Here is a 26,676-nt window from a genome sequence, read left to right on the forward strand (position 1 = left end):
AAAGGCAGGTAGGTTGGGCCAAAAACTATGGAAAATCCTGTCTGTGGATTCAGAGTCTGGGCCTGCTTAGGCAGGCAGTAAGGCCTGCTAGTTATTTCTGAGCAAAGAATGGCACTAGAAGAAGACTGCCGTGGGTATGTGCGAGAGAGGCGGACCATAGACGGTAACAGCAGAGTCTGCTGCAGAAGCCGAGTTAATGGATCTCTTCCAGAATTGGGATGGTGGCAGGGTACTGGAAAGAGAGACTCTAGTCGCTAGGTGTTCTTCAAGAAGGTCGGATTGACAGAGAAGTGGAACAGTCTCCCTGAGCTACTGGAGCCTCTCTACCTACATCGAGAATCGCCTGAGGTCACGTGAAAACACACAGTATTTAAGGAGGTGTAATTTAGCTTTCATGGTGGCTATTGAGGGGGTCCCGAGGCCTTGAATAACTCTGTGCCCATCTTAAATCCATGCCTTTGCTTCAGAATAGTGCCCTAACCTACCCTTAATAGGAAACACCTTGTGTAAAAACTGCTCATAAAGAGGAGAAAAAGACCAAACCAGAGAGTTACCACTTGAAGCACTCTATACTGTATTCACATGACACAACTTATGCGTACGTAGCCAATCCCTTTCCACTCACTCCCTCATTTCCCCCGAAGCGTCCCCTGGGGTTGGGCTTACCAAGACAGGTCCTCTACCCACTATCCTTATAGGACGTTACCTCTACCCCTTTGCAATCCCATTGCTCTGAGCTCGGATCAAGGCGAGCGGTCCACATTTTACACGACTTAAAAATAGCTACTAGCTGGATAAGATATGGGTGCTGTGGAAACGCAGCCAGGGAGCAGATGAACGCTGCCCAGAAAATGTCCTCCATCAAATGAGACACAACCCAGAGCCCAGCTGGGAATTCCATTGCTGCTTTGGGTTTAGGGATTGTTTATTTTTGCCTTTTGGCTCGGATCTTTCATTCCTGCCCCTGTCTCTTCTTGTGTCTCCTCCCTTTTCCTCTTTCTCTATCTTGGCAGTTAGAACCCTACTTTGTGTATGCCCATGCCCCGGCTTCTAATACCAACATCTAAAAATACATCTCGCTACAACCAGCCTCGTCTCCTGCAGGTGGCACATTTCAAATCGGACACCAAAGCAACATATTCTATCACCACTGTCCTTTGATGCACTGAGCCTGTGTATTAAAGACTCAGAAATAAAGTAACCGCAATTTACAGGGGGGGAAAAATTAATACACATGAGTGACTCTTTCAAGTGGCATTTTCCAGCCTAGTTTTTGTGCCGGGCTTATGTAATCAGACATAATTGTCTGCACATGTTTGTTATACTATCTCAGAAATGATTTCCAGCCTACCAGATGACGTCAAATACTGGACATCTCCTTCCTCTGGCCCCATCTAGTCCCGCTCACTACAGCACCGAAATTTGGTGGGGGGGAGGGGAGACATCAAATAAGAACACTGTCAGACCCATCTCTTAGTGAGTCATAAGGACATCCTTCAGTTTCTTTTTTTGCATGTATCTATATTTTTGTTCCCACATCTTATACATTCTTCATAGTCTCCTCTTTCATGTATGCACAGAACTATTTCTGGAAAAGTCTAATACCACACAAACATTCAGCAATGCACAGATGCATGTGCTTTTAATGCCACAGACATCCAGCTCCTGCCTTCACTGGGAACTTTACTTTGAGAACACATACTACATTGAACCCCGTACTCTCCTAGGCAGGTTTCCCAGCAAGGCACATGATAACAATGACTACTGCTATCATAGTGCGACATGGGAAGAATCCCTTCTCCTAACTTTTCTAGAAAATGACATGACTGTTGAAAGTATGTTCAACAAGACAGGCTGGCCTTTCCTTTCTTCTCAAAGAGAGATCAACAGTTAGGATATTGAACTCGGGGGAGTGGTGATGCACACGTTTAATCCCAGCACTCAGTGGCAGAGGCAAGAGGATCTCTGTGAGTTTGAAACCAGCCTGGTCTACAAAGCAATTTCCAGGTCTGCCAGGACTGTTACATAGAAAAACCCAGTCTTGAAACCCCCACCCCAAAAAGAATTTTTAACTGTAAGCAACAATATATGTCACCACCCCCGAAAAATTTACTGCCTAACGACTGGCTCCCTTCTGCCATACCCTTACCAAAGTGCTAGCCAAGTCATGTATGAGGCTCTCTAGTGATGGGAGACCTTGACTGTTACAGAGGCCAGTTTGTACCTGTTATCATAGGAACCTTGACTCCATTTCTCTGATGCTTCTACTCAGTAAACCCATCCTGTCCCGTTGAGACCATTCCTGATGAGGCTGAACCCTCTCTGTGAGAGCAGCATTAAAGTTGTTATATATCACCCACACTTTCTCTTTTACGGGATAAGGATTCCTCCTCATGTGTGTGTGTAGTTTATATATGGGATTGTGTGGGTGTGAGCATGCGTTCACGTGGGTATGTGTACACGTGTTGCTGTTGCATGAGTATGTTGAGGCCAAAGGTTGAGGTCTGGTATCTTCCTTGATTGTTCTTCACTTCCTTTCTTAAGACTGGGTCTCTCTCACTAGGCTATCCCGCTAAAGAGCTCTGGGGATCTCCCTGCTCTGCCTCCCTAGCAACGGGTTTATGGATGCATCGTCAGAGGACTTTTTACATGGTGCTATGGATCCAACTGTGGTGTTCACATTTGCACAGCACTTTACCGATGGGGCTATCAGTCCCGTCATTCCTCATTTTTAAAAGAATTATTCTTCATCTGATGAAATAGCTGCTCTTCTCTTGATTCCTTCCAGATCTGCCATAATTGGGTAGGACAAGACTCAATGCAGAGTTGAAGGGGCCATCCCCCATGTCCTTGTAGACATTATGCCTCAATTAGAATAGACTGAGATCACATTATTAAATCATGACTCCATTGCCTTCCTTTCACTCCTAACTTACTTTAATCACAACAGCAACAAACAATAACAACGACTCCCAACAACCAACCACAGCTCTGCTGTCTTCCAGCAGTTCCAAGTCAATCATCCCATTGGAGCCTCCCGTGACCTCCAAATGCCTGGAAATCACCCCTGATCTAAAGAACGGCCTCCCTTTTCCAGGCTTCCCTCATGTCCCAGCCTGCTGTCATCGCTGCTGAGATAGCAGACGATTGATCTGAGAAATCAAGTTGGATTGCTGTCCCAAATCTACACTCGGTTCTCCTTGTGTCTGTCTGATCGATTTCACTCTGTGCGACATAGCTTGTCGCTATGAATTTTCATGCTAGTCAGGAGCCGCCAGCGCACCCAAGAACAAGTGGAAGATGGTCACACCCCCCTCCCTGTCCCTTCAACATACTAGGCCTTGGTGTCGGTGTTCGAAAGTCATCTATTGGCAGATTTGGAAAGAGGGTGTTTTATTTTTACGGCCGCAGACCTGGATTCAATGGATCTGGGCCACTGGCTTTCTTCTCCAGGTGTCCCGGTCCCAGCCTGTGGTGACATTTCCTAGCACAACTGTGCTAGGTGTCACCTGGTTAGCAGCTCCTCTCAGCTGAACGCATGTGGCCGCAGGTGCCACGCAAACATTGATTGTGTCTGACAGCCCTAGACGCCAGCTGCCTGCACGAAGCCTGCCCAGTCACCACGTTCTTTCATGGGGAGGATGCTGCCGATGGCATGGCCGACACAGAAACAAGAAACTAGGTGACGGTCCAGCTAAGACAAGTCCTACTAAGTGGCATTCTGGGCCCTGTGGCTTTGAAATAATTGGCAGTGATAGAATAGAAACAAAGGGTTCGGGGAGCCTTGTTTGCTTACACTGATGCCCTGCGGACTGTACATCTGACTGGCTGCGAGTCCGTCACTGTATCCTCCTGTCTGGCTGATAACATGGCGAAGGGTATCCACCTAGACAGAGGAACAACAACAGAGAGGCAATTAGTCGGAGGGAGGGAGGGAAGGGACATGGCGCATCATCATCTCAAAGGCTACCAATGTGGCATGCCGCATTAAAGCAATCATTTTAGAGATACTCTTCCTGGGGGAGAGTCCAGGAGGAAGCGGGTGGGACTCTCCCTCAAGCCAAATCCATTGTTACTTCTGAGTTCAGTAAAACAGTCAAAGAAAACCTGGGATCCCAAAACTGAGACAGATTACACAATGCTGTGTGAGGTTGACCAGGACTCTGGTGCTAGAGGACGTGGGAGGAAGAGGAGGGAGATGCTTCTCCCCCTTGCCCCTTTTCTTCCCTGTAGATTCTCCCACACAACTTGTAGGAAAGCAACGATTCTGTTTAGTCTTGGGTAGACATGTCACAGAGAGAGGGGACTGGGATAAAGACCCATCTTTTTTTTTTTTTTTTTTTTAAACGAGGATTTAGACGATGGTAAGTTGTTTAGACACATGACCAAAGTCTGCCTGTATCACCTCAAATTTGTTCCAGGCAGTGTTTCTTGAGCAAGGGGCTGAGTCACCAGCCAGCTGTCTATTCCAGGCACGTAATGCTTTCTGTTCCATGTGTCGGATAGGACACAGGGGTAGACGTGGCTCCTATCTTCCCAAGTCACTGTGACCCAGAGCATACGACTTTACCCTCTCACGTCACACTTCATGCTGAGACAGTAGGATGGCTTCCTGAGGTATCTGTGTTGAAGGCGGATGGTTTCGCTAAGAAGCACTGAGGTTTTACACATGACTGACTTTTGGTTCCCAGTGTGGTTTTATCATCAGAAACTGGAGTCCACTGACCTCAAGGGTGACTAAGCATATGTGTTTGGTCCAGCTGGCTTGGTAATTTTAAAGCTTAAAATGCAACAGGAGGTACTAAGGCATTTGCCTGATCACTGATGACATCTTTATGTTAGCAAATCCTGAAGATGGGAAACCAGCAGATGAGAGGGAGACTCAGAAGAGACAACGGGCTGAAATTCCTTTTCCTTTGAAGAATGATGAAGATGCCAGGTCCACCTGCCTCACACATCTCCTTCACCTCACTCTGTACTTCTTCCTTTCCTACTTTCCTAGTGTGACTGACAAGCCAGAGCCAAATATACTCCCAAAGCATGGCCACGATCCCCTACGAGAATGGTTGTATTTTCTGCTTTGTCTTGTTTTGATTTGGTTTGGCCATTGTGTGTCTGCCTCTCCCTTCCTTCCTTTTTCCCTCTCTCTGTCTGGACAGGAGCAGGAAGCTGGTACAACTGAAGGCTCTTGGACCCTACTGAATTCACCTGGTGGCATATTGGCTGGGTCCCTACCTGTGATTGCACGTTGGCTCCAACCTGGGCCCCTTGGTAAGAATCCCCATTGAGTGACTGCACGCTCATGAACAAATCTCCAGAGTTTGACATGTTAAAAGAACTGGAAGAACCTGGAAAGGAAAGAGTGAGGCACCTGAATCACAGAAAGGAAAAGGCTCAACCCCGCAACCAACAGCCAAGAGGAGAATGGCATGCAAAGCAACCCCCCAAATCAAATGTAAGACAAAAACAACACCCACAGAGCCTGGTTAGTAGCATGAAGAACAGAACAAGCAAGAGGGTGCACACTGTGGCTGTTACATGAAGCGACCCCTCACTACAAGTTGTCATTAAGACTGCTTTCTGCTAGCAACTTTAAGCTGAGAAAGGGAAGCTGAATTCGTCTAGTGTAGTCTACATAGGATTTCTCTTTCTTGCTGCTAATGTTCTAGGTTTGGCCAGGAGGCCAATAAGATGGAGACTATGACCAATAATATGGGTTGGCCAGTGACAGCTCTGCCACCATAAAAGAGCATCAGGACACCTTTTATGGATTCTAAATATGTTTTGCTGAACCCATCTACTCACATCGGGGCAGTACACAGGAGAGTGCATAGAGGCAATGTCTCCTGGGGTCTATTGATACTTTCGATTTCTAGAAATAAGGTAAACTTCTTTGCTATGTGGCAAGAGCCCAGGAAACCCCGAAGACAGCAAGATTATGTGAGAATGGCTTATTCTTCCCATCAGTTGCCAGAATACAGAAAGATGAAGCAGAGCACTGGGCCAAGATGTTCAAGCATGCATGAAATGCTTCTAGTAACTTTTAAAGTAGGCCTCTAGAAGGGGCGGGTAGCATGGGCTTTCACCTCCAAGAGATGGAAGTTCCATCCAGCTGGCCTTAGAGCCAGCCACAGGCTTCTGTGGGGTGAACCCAGCCCAAGCTCGCCCTGAACACCAGGGCTTGTGAAGCTAATCAGAGCTCTGAAGCCATCGTGCAGTTCAGCGCGTAGGAAAGGAAGCTCAACGTGCAAGGTTTGGTTAAAAACGTGACATTAGCCTGGCAAAGGAGAGACCTCAGGGACCCAGGTCAGTTGCACTCTGTGACTTCTAACCCTGTGCTCTTGCCCTGAGAGTCTTCTGACAGCCACCGCCAATGGGGAGTCACCCAGCAATGAGTCATGCCCGCCCCCCTCAATCTGTTGCATTCTTTCTCTTCTCCCAAGACGGGGATCTGAGCTCTGCAAGAGAGCTCTCTATCCACAGCTAAGTGGAGGAGAAGGCCTTTCCTTTTCTCCCGGAGAACAGCCACTTAGTAGGCAGTGTGTTCTCCTCTCTGCCACAGCACTTGATATACGACCGTCTCCTGTGCCATCACGTGTCAGCATCGAGAGCCACTTAGAGGAATCAGGTGTTTGTAATCGTGGGAAGAATCACCAGTTAAGAACTATCTCCATTTTCCTTAGCTCTGGGGAGTGTGCATCTTCACACAAGAAACTATGTAACTCTGTTTCTACATAAACTGATGCTGCCTCTAGCCCTTGTCTCATCCCTGCTTTTCATGCAAAGGGAATGTTATCTTCATGGTTGAGAGAGAACTTAAATATTAACAAAAGGACTGTGTCTCGTCTGGCACACATTTCTCTATGTAGCTTATCTAAAAGGAATTAGAAGCATTGGATCTTAGCAAAACAGGAACAAGACCTCATCATCTGTGATTTATATTCAGTCAGTGGGATGAAGATTAGGCTTGTAACTTCCTTCCACTATTATGTGACACACTATATTTGAAACCATCTTCCCCAACTATGGAGAAGCAACATGTACCATAGATCCCACTCTTGCGATTGTATAGCATACCCAGTCTTTGCCATACATGTTGTAGCCCCCTCAGATAAAGTTGATAATCACAGAGACATTCCCTAAGCAATAAAGCCATTGTAATAGAAGGGTCTTGTTCAGTACTCATTGGAACCGAGAACCTACACAATAGCCACACTCACGTCATCAGACTTCCCATGCTCCTTAGCTCCAAAGTGCTGAGTCTGAAGCCCAGGTATTTTATTTCTCCTCCACTCCCAGATACCATGTAATCATCACACAGGCTGTCTGCCTGGCTGAGGGTTTATTGGTAACCACTACACAAACTGTGCCATGGGAGAAATCCCCCAAAGGGCTACACTGAGGCCAAGGAGCATGGCATCCATAGAAGCGTGCAGACATGGAGTGTGCCATTGACAAGATACACACTGCAATCGACACAGATGATTTCCAAAAATATATGTGCATAGATAAATTGTAAATACGTCTGCCTGTGTAATATACACAGGGATAAATATGCGCATACAAATGTACTTCTTGTACAAATGCATTTGTATCAGAGCAGTAATTGCAGAAATAGTCCCTCCTGCACTTGGATGTGCTGGTTCAGCATTTCATGGTCTCTGTACACCCATGGATGGTACTGTCATGGCTTCTGACTCTCTATTATGGATCTAGAGGCAGTGATGGAGTGGAGGACAAGGTATGTCTAGTTCCACAGTAAAGCCTACATAAGCATCAAGGTACGTGTGTAGGGGGAGGGGTGTGTTCTTCACCCAGCATTAAAAGTTGGAAAAAATGGATCATTGAATGGAGAGCCTCCTGAGAAGTACATAATTCCCAGACAGAAAGTGAATGGGCTTTCTAAGAAGGGTGGTGGAATTCCCAAAGAGCAGCTGCATATAACCCAGTTTGCTGAGATCACCCAGTCACTTTATCTGCAGGGTGCTGTGGAGGGATCAGCAATGACTAGGAGCGCACTTAAAGATGTATTTGGCAATTCGAAGGTTCTGGATTTGGCTTAGGAATGGAGGCAGGTGTACACACACAGATACTTGGGGTATGTGCAGAGTGACATTTGCACTTAATGAGACAGAGACTAAATAAAGGATCACCCAGGATTCTAAAGCATTTGCTTGGGCAAACACTATGACATGGAAATGTATTAACATCCATTTTCATAAGGCAAATTCCTGTAGATAGTATTTTCACTTCAAACGTAGGAGTCTAAAGCTTGTTCAGAAAAACAAAACAAGCAAACCAAACCCAAATATGCAACAAAATCCAACTAACTTAATAATAAAATATACTGAAGCCTAAACCTAGAGCATGGTTTCCCAGTCTGGGCACCACCGACCCTTTAGGCTGGATGATTCTTTGCTGTGGGGAATATCTTATACCTTGTGCGATGGTTAAATGGTTCTCCAGCTCTATCTACTCATGTCAGATGACAATGAAAACCACCTCCAGATACTACTGAATGTCTACTGGGGTACATACTGACCCCTAATCGAGAACCAATGGCCCACAACAAAGACAGGGTATGTGTCTTAAGAAACTCAAACTGTCTGAAAATATGAACTCATGGCAGCTGGCAACTACTGCTTTAATTTCTGTAGTCTAAAAAAAACCATGGACGAGGGACCAGCCTGATTCAGCCAGACTTCCATGTCATCTGAGAGTACAGAGGACAGATCTTCTTACTAGATGTAAACCTAATCATGTCTTCTTCTTGCTTCCAAGAAAGTGTCTGCCCTTTTCTGAGTCTTCAGTTCACGCTTTTATAATCTTCTCAAACATGGGAAATTGAGAGCTCATCACTTGGGGTTTTCTCAATTGAGTGATAGCCAAGGGTTTTGACAATTATGTCAGTTGGTCCTCTCTCTCCCTACACCCTTTCTCAACTTTCTTTCTTCCATTCTTCTCCATTGCTGCATCCGCTTCGCCCACCTCTGCTGGAAGACACCATAAAGTATGTGGAAAGTTTCTCTACACTTGGAAATTCCCCCGCAAAACCCAGTCCTAAGTGATTTTTTTTATGAAGTGCGGCTACAGAAAAGGATGCGACAAAGTCTACTGAGGAAACAGGAGGTGTGGTCCTGCTAACCACCCTGAAGTCAGGGGAGGGAAGAGGATATGTCTGCAGTACTGTCTTTCTTGCAGTGGAAATGATATGTAAACTAAGCAAACATTCTGGGAGAATTTCCATTTCCAGGTTGAGAGTATAAAACCATCCTGGGTACCAGAATCCAGGATTTCAAAATCTACCCAAATACCTTTTCATATATTAACCTCTTATTTACAATCTCTATCCATTACCATTTCTCCTTCGAAATTACTGAAGAGCCCCAATGTAATAAACACTCTATATAAAAGTTTGAGCACTTATCTTCCAATCTGTGCCATGATTTAGGTGGATAAAAGCTGAAGAAAATACAGAAAAGCCCATTTAGAACTTTTCCTGTTAAGACATTTATCTTTTGAAATTCCATGCTACTGCACATCTACAATAGTGTTTTCTTTGGTCGCTGTATTAGAAAGAGAACATTACAAAGGGTTCCTCTGCGAATTATTTCCAACAACTTAGGCACAACTGGAAGGCTTAGCTCAAGTTTTCCATAATAATGTACTTTGTGCTCAGAATAGTCATATGAAGTTTAAGCCACCAGAAAATTCCTTAGAAAACTGTAATCAGACTGACATTCTATAAGAGCCAACATAATTCTTAAACACAGAGTGGGGGTTAAAATGCTTACTTTTCTCTTTTTAAGGGCTTTAGGAAAGAAAAATAGTTATGGATTTAGTAATGAAGGGAGCCCACAGGGCCTTTCTAAGGACTAGTCATAAATCATGCTAAGCCATCTGTGATGCAGATATAGCAGGGACAGGGAAAAAGTCATTTTGATATCTGTTTTGCATTATGATAACCTCTGCAGGAGCGTTGAGTGCATTTTTGCTAATATTGACAAAATTATACTTCTTCCAAAGAGATAAGTGTGAATGCCTGCCTAGCACTGCCATTCACCTTGTGATGCTTGGTATGAAATCTTTAATAATCGACCAGATAGGGAAGGAGGAAACTATGGTTATTGAACCTGTTAGCCTGGCTCTTTTATCAATCACACCATGATGAGGAAGAAGAGCTACGGCCAACAACAGCAACAAAACCAACAGAGCTTTCAAAAGCAAATGTGTTCTTCAGGGTAGCCTGCCCCGCATGTCTGAGAAACATAAAACTGCATCAAATTAAACAGTGTCCTATGATGGCAATGTTTACAAATCCAAAGGCTCTCTTCATGTGATTCCAATGAAACAAAAGAAGGTCTTGGTAATACATAGCCCAGGGACTTGGAGAACCTGATGATAACACATCACTGCAAGAAGCAGCTTACAGAAGAGAAGTGAGTGGGGTCCTGCAGGTATCCAGTTACAAAGGTGGTATATGGCAAGGAGAACCTCTTCAGTGAACAACTAGACTATGAGGTTGAAGTCACGATAGACTCAAAGAAATCCCAGAAATCCCAGATTTGCAACCATATTATGATTCGATATATTGAGATTTGCTAGTATATTATTGCTATCATCAGACTTAGAAGTGCATTCCACATTCCAAATAAACGTATTTTGTCTGTTATAGAGAAGGACGACTTCTGATACTAAACATATTTAATAAGGAAATGTTTGTTTTCCCTTTATCCCCTCCAGTAGAAGCAGCAACATGTTTTCTATAGCATACAAACATGAAGGTTATATGTCATATATCACTGACTTTTTATTGCCATCATGGAAATTCAGAAGTGGCAGCACAGGGCCTTTCCCCAAATGTACTTCTATGTCAGCCTAAAGTCTGAAGTTAGTGGCACAATGTGTGGTTGTGAATAAAATTTAGATCCAGAGTAAATAAATGATTGAGATTATAATATGAACACTCGAGTCTGAAAGGTCTGAATTAACAGACTGCAATTTTCCTGATCACTTACATAAAGAAAACCAATAAAAACCAATAGAGAATAATATCTCTAAAAAGCATCTAGGAAATACTGTAGCCTGGCTCTGTACACCAGAATTTGCTAATGAGATCTTTGCTAGACGAGTGAACACTCCTGCACAAAATGTACACCAGCAGATGACTCAGACACTATAGCATGGGGACAGTGAGATAAACGCGGATCAAAACATCATATGAGGACCCAAAGGAACAGCCTCTAAATATTAAGTTTAACCTGTGAGTTTAGAGGACTCGTTAAAACCAAACAATGTACCTCCATTTTAAGTTCAACAGATTCATGACAACACAAACTTGCAGACAGTCCCATCTTATAAACACATCATCCTTTGGGTTTGACAAGAAAAAATCCAAAGTGTCACTGACAACAAATGATAACTGGATGTATAAATTAATGAATCAAAAACGGTAAGAATTAAAAGAAAGTCTCAAAGTAGGAAAAACAAATATACAAATGGAGAACAATCCCCCCCAAATCAAAGAAGAAACTAACCCGCTGAGTTGGGAGTGGAGGGCGAGTTAGCTTGGCTTCCATGGGCTGACACATTGGTGGCAGTGACAGCCGTTTTGGCAGCATAAATATTGGCTTCCTCTTGAAATTTACCTATGTTCTTCTTGTACCGGATTCGCTTATTTCCAAACCAGTTTGATACCTAGAGCAGCAGGAGAGAAGATTCGAGAATTAGCATTTCACCCTTCAGAAGACATTGCAGAGAAACAGAGGGGTCTGGGAAGGGATGGGGTGGGGAGGTGCAAGGGTGGCTGGAATACTCTGATCTCACTTATGACTTTTGTAATATTAATTAAAAGCCCTGAAGTAAAGTAAGCTCCTAGAGCAATGACCTAATATGGGTTCTCTAAAATCCCACAAGACAACTGTGATGGCCACTCTCCTATGGAAGACTTGCTCCCTGAAGCTAAGACTCTCGATTTAAAAACAAGTATTTTCAATTTGCTTATTCCCTAATTTATGACATTTAAATAGACATATTAGGAGAAATGTTTGTTCTTTTCCAAAGCAATGCTAAAGCTGACATTGCACATTAAAATACACAGACCTTTAAAAATATCCATATAAATATACACCAACATACGGACGCTTCCATGCATATGCTCGTTTGAAATTTTCAGAAGTTAAATGACCTTAATATAAACTTTGATTCTTAGCTGTATTGTGCTATAGACTTTATCAATATAGTTTCACTCATCATCTTATACAAAGCTTGGTCTTATGTATAGAAAAAAACATGATGCATACAACTAATTATTACTTTGAATTCCTGCTTTTAAATGTTAAAGCCAATGAACACAATAAACCTAATTTACTTTCTTTTGTTCATTTATTTCCTTCCTGCGGCTCACAGCAGCTGTCTTGGCTCCAGTTGGCACTTCTTCCCCATTGAGACAAAGACTTCTACCAGAAAGAGCCGGGGCATACATTGACGTTTACCCCGCAAGTCCTGCCTCAGGGAGGAACCTTTAATAACACCCCACTTTTCAATAGGATTTTGGAATACAGCATTGTGGCTTTTATTTAGTTACAGAACAAACTGTGAAAACTGATGAGAGAAGAGCAAATTGACCACACATGTAACAAACATACCTCATATATAATTCATACTCAACCTTCCATCAACAACGGCAGATAAAGACACTTTAAGGTGCAACTACGCTTATTTTTTTAATGCATTTACAAAGCTAACACATCTTCTCAGGCTAGCTAACAGTCAGAGGCTTATGTGGCTTATGCTACAGCAGAAATGCCAAGTCTTTATTATGAAAATCAAACTGTACCAGTGCAATATTTGTAAACAAGAGAGGAAAAAATTCAATAATAAGTTCCTTTATTTGTTGTAAATGCAGAAAAGCAGAGCTAAACTGGAGGAGGAAAGGTGCTTCTGAGTACAATTCAGGACCATGCCATGGCCAACTGCACTTTGAAATTCAAATTTTTCTTGATCTAAGTTTCCCTGTTTATATGAATCAATCATAATTATCATTGCTTATGGACTTCTATGGGCAACAGGGAGCAAAGGAAAAGGTAGGGGCGTTTTTCAAAAGTAGCTGGAAAAAAGAGGAAAAGATGAAGATAGTTTAGGAGAACCTTCCAAGAAGAAAGGAAAAGACCGAGGTCCAGTAGTAGCTATATGTGGACAAACAAGAATGAAAGAGGTGTGTGAGGGATGTGCTGCGGGAAAGATTTCCTGTTTACCTGAGAAGAGAACTGTTTGGGAAGATGGTAGGTAGGCTCCGCCGTTTCCTACAGTGCACCAGTGGTATCGTCTACCTCGGATAATAAGTAGAGCCGGTGTTTCATTAATTAATACTCAACTGTCACAGACTAAAGGCCTCATATGTGTCAAGCACTAGGGATGCATATGGATGAGGTAGCATGAGTCAGGCAACACAGAAAGAATAAGAGGTTTTGTGGGGAGTGTTTGATTTACATCTCAAGCATGTTACGTTTCAAGAGTCTATGGGCAGAGCCATGGCAAAATCCAGGGGAAAGTGAGCTACATGGGTCCAGTGTTCCGGGACAAAAGCCCCATCTGGATATTCAAATGGAGTTGCATTTGTAGCTGTGAGTGTGTGGAATGGTGCTTTTCAGAGTTAAGTATTCACAGATGGCTTGCAAAAACAGATTCCAGGACCCATTCTCAATGATTTGGATACAGGGCTTGCATAAGACTCAAGAGTTTGAACTTCACACAGCTCACAGGTGCTCTGCTGCTGCTGCTGCTGCTGCTGCTGCTGCTGCTGCTGCTGCTGCTACTGCTGTTACTACTGCCTGAGGACCACACTGTTGTGGAATATTAGTTGTAGATGTGCTCCATTCGTTTATGCTATGGAATATTTGCTTGATGATGCAAAGATGTGTTGCATTCTTTGATGTTGCATTTGTTTAACTCTGTGAAGCTGTGTTACTTTGCCTGTCTAAAACACCTGATTGGTCTAATAAAGGGCTGAACAACAAATAGCTAGACAGGAGAGGGATAGGTGGGGCTGCCAGGCAGAGAGAATGAATAGAAGAAGAACAGGAAGAGGAAGGAGTAAGAAAAAGTGGAGAGGAGGACACCAGAGGCCAGCCATTCAGCCACATAGCAAGCCACAGAGTAAGAAGTAAATAAAGGTATACAGGAGAGAGAAAGGTAAAAGCCCATAGGCTAAAAGCAGATGAGATCATTTAAGAAAAGCTAGCTAGAAATAAGCCAAGCTAAGGCCAGGCATTCATAAATAAGAGTAAGTTTCCGTGTATTTATTTGGGAGCTCGGTGTTGGGCCCCAAAGAGTAAAAGGAAAAAAAAAAAACAAAAAACAAGTACACCACACTCTGAATAGCACTCACACAGAAGGAGGGCCCTTTGGGGACTCTGGAGAGGAGATAGTCATTAGAGGTATTTCAGATGAATTTAGGTATATAGGCCTATTTTTGTTGGGGGTCATGAGAAAAACCAACAGCTTATAAGTACATGTCAAAAGAAGTTGTGGCTAAAAAGGGATGATTAAGGTCCACTGACTGGAGCACGTACTGATGAAAGCTAAGAGAAGGAGAAGGGAGTAGACTTCAAAAGATGGAGTGGGGCTGGCTCAGGGCAAGAGAGGAAGCCCGGAGATAATGGTACCAAGAAACCAAGGATGGTTAGATGGGTCCCATGAGTCTAATGCTAAACAGGATGGTTGGTGAGCTTCCATCTGACAAAGAAACTTAATACTTCACGAGATCTGAGACACGGGACAACTTTAACATGCAGGTTCCAACCAGCCATGATTGGTAAGTGGTATAATGAAAACTCTTCAAAAGTAAGAGTGAATCCCCTAGAACCTCACATTGACCCTTCCCAAAACAAGCTCCCAGCCTGTTATCCTACAAATGGTATCTTGTGTTTCCCACCAGGATTTGCTTATCAGTGTGGAGCAGATAAGCTTATTGTTGCGGTGGTGGTGGTGGTGGTGGTGGTGGTGGTGGTGGTGGTGGTGGTAGTGGTGGTAGTGTGTGTGTGAAACAGAGAGACAGAGACAGACACAGAGAGGCAGGCATGGCCTTAGGATAGGTGGGGGAAAGAGAAAGGTGACATAGAATATAAATACTTCTTGTGGTGAACAAAGTGTTCACCACTTGAGTTTCCATGATGAGAAAGGTAGAGGTCTCTAGAGCAAGCCAGGACCATTTGCTGTGATCTTGATTGGCTCCAGAAGGGTTCTTCTTCCTTTCTAAGATAAATTTGAATTCTGGAATCACGGACTTCAGATTCAGTCCATGGGGTGGTTTAACTCTCCCTTGGAAGTAGAGGACTAAAACCTGTGGACCTGTGACTTAGTGGTGTGGTTTGTGCCTTCAGACCATTCCTCAGATACTCCACCAGTAGCAAAAAGCATCATTTCTCCACCCCACCCCGCTTCTATAGACAAGAGGTCTAAATCTAGACAAAAATGGTAACATCCCTAGATAAACACTAGGCTAGGCTACTGAGTTTGAATACACGGGTCCTACTTTCCTTAACTGTTAAGACTGGAAATGACCTTCAGCTAGGTCAGAGAAGCTTCACGAAGGCCCGGGTTAAAAGGTCTATATGTACTCTGTGTTACCTAAGCAAATGTTTCCAAGGACAGTTACTACTGTAAGGAAGTCTACTTCTCAAATCTAGGGGACTATATTATTTTTCATATACTTTTTTATTCTGAGGCAAAGGTTCAATAATAATACTGCTTGCTTTTTTTTTTTACATTAATGTTAGAGATTCCACGTCTATATAATTTTTGCATCAAGTATCTTTCCAAGTCAGTAGGCACCTGTTACAGTTAATGCATGCTGGAAGAAGGGGGCACTCAGTGACATTTTGTGAAACCATTCCAATGGAATCAGAGTGGCATGCTAAATTCCTTCTCCCAATCAGTTGTTAGTTGTAGACTCAGAACATGAAGAGAAAGCATTTATAATCCTTTCATTCAAGTAGTTTGATTCACTGACTCTCATTAAAGTTCCTGGGTTGGGAGGAAAATGCTAAGGAATTGCCTGAGTTGGAAGAAACAGTATGAAAGGTGCAGGTATTGTGTAATAAACCTTATCCATTGTGGTGGTTTGAAAGAAAACAGCCCCCAAAAGGAGTGGCACTATTACAAGGTGTGGCTTTGTTGGAGTAGGTGTGGCCTTATAGGAGGAAGTGTGTCACTATGGGGATGGGCTTTGAGTTCTCCTTTACTCAGTCTATGCTCAGTGTGGTAGACAGTTCACTTCCTGTTTTCTGCAATCAAGATGTAGAACTCTCAGCTGCCTCTCCAGCATTATGTCTTCCTGCATGCCACCATGCTTCCCACTATGATGACAATAGACTAAACCTCTGAAAACTATAAGCCACCCTAATTAAATGCTTTCCTTTATAAGAGCTGCTGAGGTCATGGTGTCTCTAAGATCATAGCAATAGAAACCCAAAGACACCCAATCCAGAGGGAATCTATCCCTCCTTTTGCACTGTTTTCTAATATTTCTCTTCTTTTGGTTGCTTTCTTTTGGACTTGTTGACTTACCTGGAAACCATCTCACAAGCATTAAGAGCTTACCTTGTCCTTTCAAGGCATTCACTGGTGGATCGTACAAAACCCGAATGTCCAATAAAAACCTCCAAGACCCCGCCATGAGGCTCCACCAGGCCAGGCTACAAGCTGGCTCTTCGAGGGGCTCCTCACCTGGGAGACTGTGATGCCACACTTCTTGGCTAACTCCTCTTTGGCTTCCTCACTGGGGTAAGGGTTGCTGAGATGGGAATAGAAATATTCATTCAGAATTTCTGTGGCTTGCTTGTTGAAATTCCGTCTCTTCCGCCTTCATAAGGAGAAAGGGAGAGGGATAAGAAAGAAGGTCACGTTGGAGAAAAAGAGCAGGATCTGCTTCTACAAGATACATCTTTGAGCAAAGGGTGAATTCAAGGAAATTTGCAAACGGGGCTGGATGCCCAAACCACTAAGCATGATTCTTCTGTATTTCGCATGCACTGGAGAAAAGAACCAAGCATATCTGTACATTCAGGCCACCTTGGGTTTGAATCCTAGACCAGTTAGACAGACTGTGAGGGGTCTCCCTAAGCATCATTTTCTTCAACTGAATGTGAAGAGCTCCTGGGTAGCACACAAGGACCATACAAAGGAAGTACTCAGCGGGACATTTGGCACCAGACAAACTCCAGACTCAGGGGTTGCACTCCAAGACTTTCCTTCGTGGGAATGAACTGAAGCCATTTACCCCACTTGTGAGGGAGACGGGTTCCTCCTATTGAAAGAAGAAGTACTGTGTTCTAAGTCACTCAGCAGGTATGCTGTGGAGATAGTCTGGCATCAAACTCCGTCTCTTCCATCTATACACCCTGCCTCCTGGCAGCGACACAGAGGCTCTGTAGCCCCGAGTTAAAAATAAGTTATCATTTTCTCTCTATTCTATCCCCATGCAAATGCATCCAACAGTTTAAAAAGCCATCTGGGGAAGAGGGCAAGAAACTGACTGAGATTAACCCCCTGACTGTCTGACCTCCCTCAAACAGAGAGAGACGCCATTTCTTCAGCAGGAACAGCTGCTAAATGGCAAAACAAAAGCTCACAGAATTCTTCCTCAAACACAGGTTGCCAAAAGGAAGACGGCCATTTTTCTTTTCATAAAAGCACTTTTCTGTCTTTTAAAAAAAAGAGTGCTAATTGAACAAATTTCAAGGGAGAATCACTTTATTACTTTCTTACTTCTAAGGCCTGTGGGTAGTCGAATAGTCTCTTAGAGGACGCCGGGCTCTTTGTAGACCTGGTTTTCCCTCTTTGAAGTGGGTAAAGCCTTCATTTTTAAATTTCCTCTGTTAGCACATGTACCTGCCTTGCTTTTATCAAAGCTGTTCCTTAAGGAAGAGATTTCCAGTACATCTCTGGTTATGCCAGGACACAGACTGTCCAAATTTAGCCAACAGAAAGCATTGGTGGCCTTGCTAGACTGGAAATTCAGCTAATATTGGATTTTCAAGGTCCCTCTTGGATTAATTAACACAATAAAGTACCTGATTTTACCGGATGAACACCATCTGCCCACAGGTATCAACCACATCTGTCCAGATTATGCCGAGCCCAAGTCACTCTCCCAAATCATGCTGAGTTTCCGGGTCATCCAGCTTCAGAAATTGGACAGATTGGATTCAAAAGCCCAAAGAAAAAGGAGGCATGTGTGGAAAGGCCTTGCCTAATGGGAATTCGAGGAAGATGGCCCTGTGGTTAATGTGACCTCTTTGGGTTTGCCTTCAAAGACCCTCAGGGTGTTTTTCTTACAGAGAGTTGTTTTCAGCCCAACAAACTGGACCTGGAATGCTTCTGTGGCTGGGAGAACCCCCAATCCTTCAGCCCATTACTTGCAATTAGCATTACAGTGTATTTTTTGGGAGTCTTCCAACTGAGCTCAAAGGAAGCCTCTCTGGAATGAGCTGGTGGTGTGGGGATGTCGCAGACAGCTGTTGCTGGCTCTCTGGGTGTCATCGTGACGTGCAACCATCCCTAGGTGGTCCCGTCTCCGTCTACTGTCTACTCGGACGGACTTGCTTATCACTTGTCTCCATAGCTGTCTTAATCTGTCTCTGAAATCCCCTGATCAGGATTCTTCAGAGCTTCAGGAAATGTAGTGAAAATAACTCCCGTCTGAAGGTAAAGTTGAGAGTTGAGACAACTGCTTTCCTGGCTTTAGTGGCACTGGCTTGTGGGTTAACAGTTGCCATCTCCAGCCAATCAGAAGCAGTGATCACTGAGGAGTGTGTGTGTGTGTGTGTGTGTGTGTGTGTGTGTGTGTGTGTGTGTGTGAGAGAGAGAGAGAGAGAGAGAGAGAGAGAATAGGCAATTTGCTTGCACATATCTGTGCACTATATATATGTCCTACCAGAAGAGGGTACCAGATCTCCTATTACAGATGGTTACAGACAATTCTAAGTCTAGAAGTTGGTGCTGGGATGCAACCTGGATCCTAAGGAAGAGCAGTAAGTATTTTTAATGGTTGGGCCATCTCTCTCCACCAGGATCTTGGCTTTTAGTGTAAGAAAATGTAAATGCTCATTGACTATTACAGCATTTTAAAGACAGATGCCTGTCTGGTTGTGGCCCATGGGAGACTTTTTTTTCCCCCTTTCTAAAAGAACCATGATAACGAGAAGCACAGATTCCCTCTTGGTGCATGCTTACCCTCATCTGATCATGGCCCCACAGCAGGTCCTGACAGTGCTGATCGTTCACATCTATCCCTTTGTTCCACTTCTGATGTCACTGCTATTTTTGAATGGTACAGATGAGCCCCTGTGTATCACAGCACTGCTGACTAATGGTGTCAAGTGGTGTTTTTGTGATGAGGGAATGTTCTGTGTTTGTGTTATCCAATACAGTCGCCATAGTGACCTGAGGCTACCATGCAGCTGATATGAGGCTAGGAGAGCTAAAAATAATTATTAGCACCCTGATTTTATATTTTAATTCTGAGTCAAATGGCCATAAACTAGACATGCACCTTTAGACTGATGTTGCCAGAAGCCATGTTCAAACAGTCATCATGGAAGAGAGGAGAGTTTAGGACACTGCAGAAACACTGGATGACCACAAAGCCCACTGCTTGTTTTTACTCCGTAAGATAACCATGTTTATCCTCAAATAAGAACAAATTCCTGCGACTCTTCCATAAGGTGTGGACAGTACTTTCCCTTCTGGCTATGCTGGCCCAGTTTGAGATCAGAGAGGTCAGCAGTGGTTCACTTCAGACTCTTCCAGTTTAGCACATCCTCAGCAGAATCACTATAGCAACCTTCCTAAACCAACATTCTCTCTACTGATGTCACCAAGCTATAAAGTGGATAATATATACTAATGTTATATATAAATATATTATATCATTATAGAAGTTATATTTACTCATATATTAAAGATAATAATATTTAAATTTGCTAAATATAAATATACACAATGGGTGGCCAAGGAATTGCTATGAGCACTATACTGAAATTACAGGAATAAGTATTATACGCCAGATACTATATTTGTTTTTCATATTACCTTACATGTTCTCATATACAGAATTATCTCCATGTTATAAATACAAAAACTGAGTTTTGGGGATGCTAAGTCACTTGTCCATGATCACAGGGGCCGTTTATACTGCAGCCAGAATTAGAATACTCTGAAATTGCACAGAGTTTGTGCAATATTTTCTCACAACCCTTCCCTCAACAACCCCGCTCCTTAAAAGCAGGGATTCAAAATCTCCCTGGTGCAGCCAAGGCTTTCAGTGGGTCCATCCTACTCTTCCCTTCTCATTTCCCCAACTCAATACACAGTTACCCCATTTTGTCCAGCAACATCATATATGTCCTCATTAATCAAAGCCCCTACGGCTTGCAGGGAGGTAAAGTTAAATGAGGATGCTCCGTGTTACTCCTACTATTCCAACTATCTCCCCAGCATCCTTCTCTTCTGAAATGCAAGATGGCTTCAGATTCCTGGACATTTTCCCTTTTGACAGAGTTGGTAGGTGGATGTTCTTAGGTATAACATGCAGTTCTATACTTATCTGTAAGGGTGTACCCATGAGATCTTGAGCTATGAAAAGGTAGAACCCATATTTATATATTATATTTGCTATTCTAGTAGCTAAAACACCATCTGGCCAATACCAGGAGTCTAATTAGATGCATAAATAACTGTGAATATAGGGTCAGTCTGCCTGCACTTTATTGATGTCTTCTCCTTTGCTTTGGACCTGTTTTTGGTAATTTAGGGCACAGTCCACAAGTGTTACTACTGCAAACTCCAACCAAGATTGGAAAGGAAAAAACTTTTTAAATCTTTGCTTCAAAACCACTATATGCTTAAAAAATTCCCCCTTTTATTCTCTTTAAGAGAAACACAGTGCGTAATACTGAATAAACTAACCAAGATGGACAGCACAGAGTATGAGATGACGAATGAATGGAATTCTAAGTTCAACTTTACTGACATCCTTACATCAATATAAGGTAGGGGGAAAGGCTATAAGCTGAGTTGGAGATATCTAGGCCAAGAGCTCAGCTGAGAAATGAAGTGAGTAGGACTCTAAGGCCCCTGACCCTGGTGGTGTACACCACCATCTCCTTCAAGTGACTTGGATGGTGACCACAATGGGTTCTCGCCTTGTGACTAGGTTAAAGCTTTAACAAGGAGAGCTTGTCTTGCAGACCGCCAGGAAGAGAGTAAGCGGTCTGACTGTGAAATGCTTCTAGAGAGGGGTGGACTCCACAAACTGAAGCCCCCTAAATCCCACAGGGAACAGAGAGTTTATTGCACCTGAACTTCAGATGTAGCCACAGCCTCTGTAGAAACCTCGGTGGAAGCTTTTGCTGAGTACCCAGCCGAGCTATGCCCAAACTGTAGTCCAACAGGAACTGCAAGGTAATAAATGTGTATGGTTTTCAGCTGCTAAATGTGTGGTAATCTGCTACAGAGCCATTGAAAGCTAATACGAGGCATGTCCCACCATAAAGGAGAGTAACAGTCATTTCTACACACCTATTAGATCACAAAGACTAATCCCATTACTGAATCAAGTCCTCTTTGTATTCCATTTGTCTTCCATGAAATCTTATTTGATGAGGCCCTGTCCATCAGATACACAGTTCAGGGGGTGTAAAATGGGGGTGGGGGGAGTGCATGAAAATCCATGTGAGTGCTGAATCTCTCTCTCACTGGGGTTGGCTTAGCTCTCTCCTACAATTACTGGTAGGAGATTAGGTAAGTTCCCTAACCAGGAAGTTTGGGTAAGCATTTATCTGTGAGCTTGGAAAGCCATTTGCTTCATGCTGGGCTGGCATTTGGGGTGATGTTTTGCTGACAAATATAGCCATACAAAGAGATGAGACCACCAATGACTAGAGAGAGGTGGCTGCTTCTGTTCTGAATCTTGGTTCAGATGTGGGGATGTGAAGGTTTCTTACTCAAGTAAGAAAGAGACCCTCCCTTACAATGGTTGCCCTTCTGGTTCCAAAAGGAAGAATCTAGGCAGAGGCCAGTGGAAGGAGTGTGTACAAAGCACATCTAGTCCTGTGTCCTTTTAGAATCTGACCTTCATCTGGGCACAGTGGGATGGATGCAAAGAGAGGCCCATATAGACAATTGTTCTGTTTTGCTCATTTCTCCTGTTTCTCTCTTCAAAAACACCACCAACAACAAAACCAAAACAAACAAACAAAAACCCAACCAACCGAACGCAAAACAAAAACAAAAACAAAAAAAGTCTGGACCCAACATTTCTTTTCTTCTTCTCTTTCTTTCTTTTTTTTCCCCTCCAGGATCTGCCAACGTAAATAGCAACTCCAGCATTTTAACGAAGGGAGTTACCATGGGGATGTAAGCAACACATGCTGCGTGGTGGCGGCTGTGGCCCAGAGGAAGGACCAAGACAGGAGCCACCAGTCACTCGCATTGTGCAGAATGGCTGCCTTAAAGAAAGCAGGCTGGCAGCAGGCCACTGGGCAGGAGAGACAGAAGGTCCGGCTGTGGGGCTTTGATTTGGCCTACTATTATATCCCTACACCCAGAGAGGAAACCTTACTGTTATTGCTGGAGACTTAATTTTAATTTTGATTATATGTTGGGGGCGGGATGCTGTACATATGACTATAGTGCCTACGTGCCTGTGTAGGTCAGAGGAGGGCTTTGGTTCTCCCGCAGTTCAAGTTAAAGGCTGTTGCAAGCTGCCCCTGATGGGACTTTCTAGGAACTGAACTCGGGTCCTCTGCTAGGGTAGTTTATGGTCTCAATTGCCACACCATCTTTTCTGCCTCATCCCCCCCCTTGTACCTCTCTTGACTACAGGATTCTATTAACCGAGAGGTGTATCTTGCAGGCTGGCATTCTCACTTAATACCTCATGCAATCCAAAAGCAGGGTGAAAAGGGGGAGGTGGGAGAAGATGCTGGGGACTGTTAAATAGGTCCACAGACCACAAAAGACTACCACTGTGAAGAGAGAGAAAATGCAGGTCGGAGAGCTGAATAATGCATGATGTCAGAAAGGAAAGCAATTCTGGAATAGCTATGAGCCTTTCAGTCTGATTCAAAAGGAACAAAACTATATACATCATTAAATGATATGCTGACCATGACATACTAACATTCGATAATAAAAGTCTTCCGCTGGGAATGTTTTCAGGAATTGTACAGTTACAAAAGATGACTAATTCAAGATGAACTGTGGGTTGCAAGGTATACTGACACTATAGGAAGCATTTGCTACATCTAAAGTCTTCTTCTAAATAAAAATAAAATCTGATTATCACTACCTCTGTAAGGTCATGAGCATCCCTGAAGCCAGATAGGAAACATCAAACCAGCCCAGTCCCTATCAAGCCACCTTCTTGCCTCTCTATGCTCAGGGAAGCATGGGGTGCTCAACTTCAGACTTCTTAAGCAGTCCACAGTATAGTGCATGGTAATCTACTAAGAAAGATTTCTTGAATTCAATGGAGTACACTCTCTGTCTATCCACTGTGGGAAAGATCTCAGCTTTTAAGCACTTAGAACAGGCCCTCTCGGAGAAGTGTCACTGTGGTCCTGCTAGTATAGTGACCACGAGCACATAGCTATGATATGTCCCTGTAAGACAAGGAAACGGTGCTGTGTAACAACAAAAAAATCCTGTCTAGCTTCTCCTTATCACAAGTGGAGCTCACACAAAGAGGAAGAGCAGTAGCAATAAACATTATCTCCTACAATTATGGATTTTTTTTTCCAGCGCTATATGAAACCAGCAGTCTATCCTGCCTCCCAGCCTGTGTTTCTCAGACCTTAGAACTGCACTCAGACTAGTATTTGGCTCAGCATTCAGTGTCGTAGAATTGGAGCTTCAGAGAGGGCCAACTCATGAAGACTGACCCTGTTAGATCAGTGTTTCTCTTTAAAGGTCCTGACAACCTTTCGACACAACCCAAGACTCACCTGGCATCCAGAAACCGGGAGCGCAGGATCATGACCGCCTCACACGTACTCTGCTTGAGCTGCATCTGGATAGAGCTGAACTTGCGGTGGATGATGCTGACCATTCGCTCGATCTCCTTCGGGGAGATGGGCCTGGTCCGGCTTTGCTCTCGAAGGAGGTTCATCACGTGGGTGGTGAATTCATTGCATGCCTGTGTGGCAACACAGTGAACCGGGGGTGAGCTGAAATTCATGGCTTAGCAAACAGATTCCACAGTTTTCTAGAGACGTGTACAAGTGAAGAAAACTAGAAGATTATGTGACAATTTATCAAATCTGATAGCTAGAATAAATGATTGTCTGGAAATTCCTTTTCTTCCCAGTGGCTCTAGCTCTACAGTTTGGCCCTGGCTTCAACTTCATAAGGGAAAATAAAATTCTGAATCATTTTAACGTCATTTTTTCCCTATGATTTTGGGACAGTGAAAGGAGAGATATTTAACATCCATCCCTGCCTTTTGCCCCTATGTTAAGAGCCGAGGGACTTGGGGTCAAATACATCATGAGCTTTCTCTGCCTTTCTCACTATCCCTGACATGGTAGAGCTTCCAAATATTCAATTTTGGGATACATAAACAGCCAAGATTTTAAGTGGAATCACAAAATAAAAGAAACTCTGATAACTGTTCCCAGAGATTTCTCATTAGGTGGCTTTGAGTTTTATCTAAAGAAAAGACCCCCCCCCGCCCGGTGCCTCATCTATACACAGGGGAATCTGCCCCCATGAATCCTATAAACAGAGCATCCAATGTGATTTAGAGGGTCTAGCAACCACCCCTGTAGGAGTAGACTATCAGCCAGCCAGTGAAATCAAAGTGGAAATCTAACTTCTCTACTTCTTCATTTTCCAGTTGGGAAAACTGTGCTCCAGAGGGATGAAGGGATTTTCCCAAAGGCACACAGGAGGCATGAAAGGACCAAAGTGTGACCCAAATGCTTCCTATCATTTATGAGCCTGGGAATTGAGAGCCTGAACTCACTCTTTGGGAAACTGCTACCCTCTCATTCTATTATTAATACTTAGCATCCAGAGTCTAGTTTCATTAGCTGAATACTCAATAAAATATCTCTTCACCGATTAACTCACAGCAATGCTGTAAACCTGTATTAGATTTGTAATTACAGAGCAAGACGGTGCTTTGAGAACCTCAAACTTGGGACTCAAAGGACTCCAAGTTTAATATGAAGAGCAGAAACACGCTTGTTATTGACAACATTGCATTCCTGTGTTTTTATAACATAAAGCTCTTCATATGTGTCGATAATACAGTAGCAATAACAGGAGCCCACACTCATGGGCTATTTATTGAAGCATTCTTTGAGTTTGGATGACCAAAGGAACGCAGGCAGAGGCATCCACAGGGTGGCATCTGAACTCCACAGTGGGAAGCCTGCTTTGAACCCTGCCCCTGTGAATATTTATGCAAACTCTTACATTATCAAAAGGTACATTTTATCCATCTGAAAGATTTAATTATTCTTCAACCTTCTAACACATTAAATGGTACTCATGTTCTTGTGCATAGAGACCTCAGTGTAGAGGAGATCATTTGTACGGACCAGGAAATGGGCTGAGTGACAGGTTGCTGGGTCCCTACCTGTAGGCCTTACGCAGTAATGGTATTTGGGGAAGTTCTTTAATGTGTCTTGTCTCTTTCCCTTTGTAAGCTGGGATGATAATCCCCTACCTAAGAAGGTACGGCAAAGAACTGCCGAGTTACCGTGTGTACAATGCATACGAGGGCCAACAAATCTGTGTCTTCATTATGGCTTCAAAACCCAGGTAACTTAGGGCCTGGAGAGATTGCTCTGCAGTTAAGAATATTTGCTGCTCGCAGAGGACCTAGGTTTAGTATTCAGCACCCACATGGCAGCTCACAACCATATGTAGCCCCAGTTCCAGGGGATCTAATAACACTTTTCTGGCCTCTTTGGGCACTACATACATGTGGTGCACACAAACATGCAGGTAAAATAGTTACATATGAAATAAAGTAAATAAATATAGAGATAACCTAGAAATCCACCATATCGTCCTGACAGAGCAAACTTCTGCAGGCTTCATTTCTGTCTTGGTAAAATAAATGTGACAATCAATGCCCCCTTTCTAATCTGTAGGAATATGCTGAAGAAAAAGCCAAAAATGGGGGAATCTATATAGCATTCTCCATTCAGAAAAGTGTTATCAAGACATTGAATCTGTTACAATCTTATTCCCAAACCAAACCCAGGCTTTGGTACTGTATCACAAAGAGTGGGAAATAAAATCTGGCAGTGAGCTAGCAGGAATTCCGAGTCTCCCATGACATAGAATAGAGGGCTAGGCTCATAGCAAGCCCACAGCTATCTTTTTGAGGAAACAAAGCAATCTGCTGGGCTGCAGTATCCCCACCCCTAGGGGACTGGCATGGAGCAGGAGCTGCAGGCTAGGAGGTTTTGTCAAACGTACCAGCTCTCAGCTGGGAAGCCACAGTGCTTGGCTAATAATAATGTGTTTCATTACGGTGAATCAAAATACTCACAATATCTGCTGTTTAGTTGGGGCATTTTAATCCGGGGCCTTTTATGCTCTGCAATGAGCAGACAGTGGAGTCCTTCCACCCACTGCTGAGCTGGAGCAAAGCTAAAC

The 26,676-nt window shown here is 43.5% G+C and overlaps 1 protein-coding gene across 10 annotated transcripts in view; it reads right to left on the reverse strand.

Moving 5' to 3' along the window:
* Window positions 1–26,676, reverse strand: part of Pbx1 (PBX homeobox 1) — a 313,516-nt gene that overhangs the window by 56,877 nt on the left and 229,963 nt on the right. For 7 of the 10 annotated variants that reach the window (XM_052737513.1, XM_052737514.1, XM_052737512.1 and 4 more), the window contains 5 exons: window positions 24,009–24,199; window positions 16,729–16,864; window positions 11,538–11,697; window positions 5,236–5,348; window positions 3,797–3,886 (listed from right to left, as the gene is read on the reverse strand). In XM_052737513.1, the coding sequence (XP_052593473.1) occupies window positions 3,797–3,886; window positions 5,236–5,348; window positions 11,538–11,697; window positions 16,729–16,864; window positions 24,009–24,199 (690 nt within the window). The remainder of the gene's footprint in view (window positions 1–3,796; window positions 3,887–5,235; window positions 5,349–11,537; window positions 11,698–16,728; window positions 16,865–24,008; window positions 24,200–26,676) is intronic. The other 3 variants (XM_052737516.1, XM_052737519.1, XM_052737515.1) reach the window with 1 other exon arrangement.

The sequence above is a fragment of the Peromyscus californicus genome, unplaced genomic scaffold (assembly GCF_007827085.1).
Source record: "Peromyscus californicus insignis strain IS unplaced genomic scaffold, ASM782708v3 Scaffold_14__1_contigs__length_90479793_seg_2, whole genome shotgun sequence".
Lineage (NCBI taxonomy): Eukaryota > Metazoa > Chordata > Mammalia > Rodentia > Cricetidae > Peromyscus > Peromyscus californicus.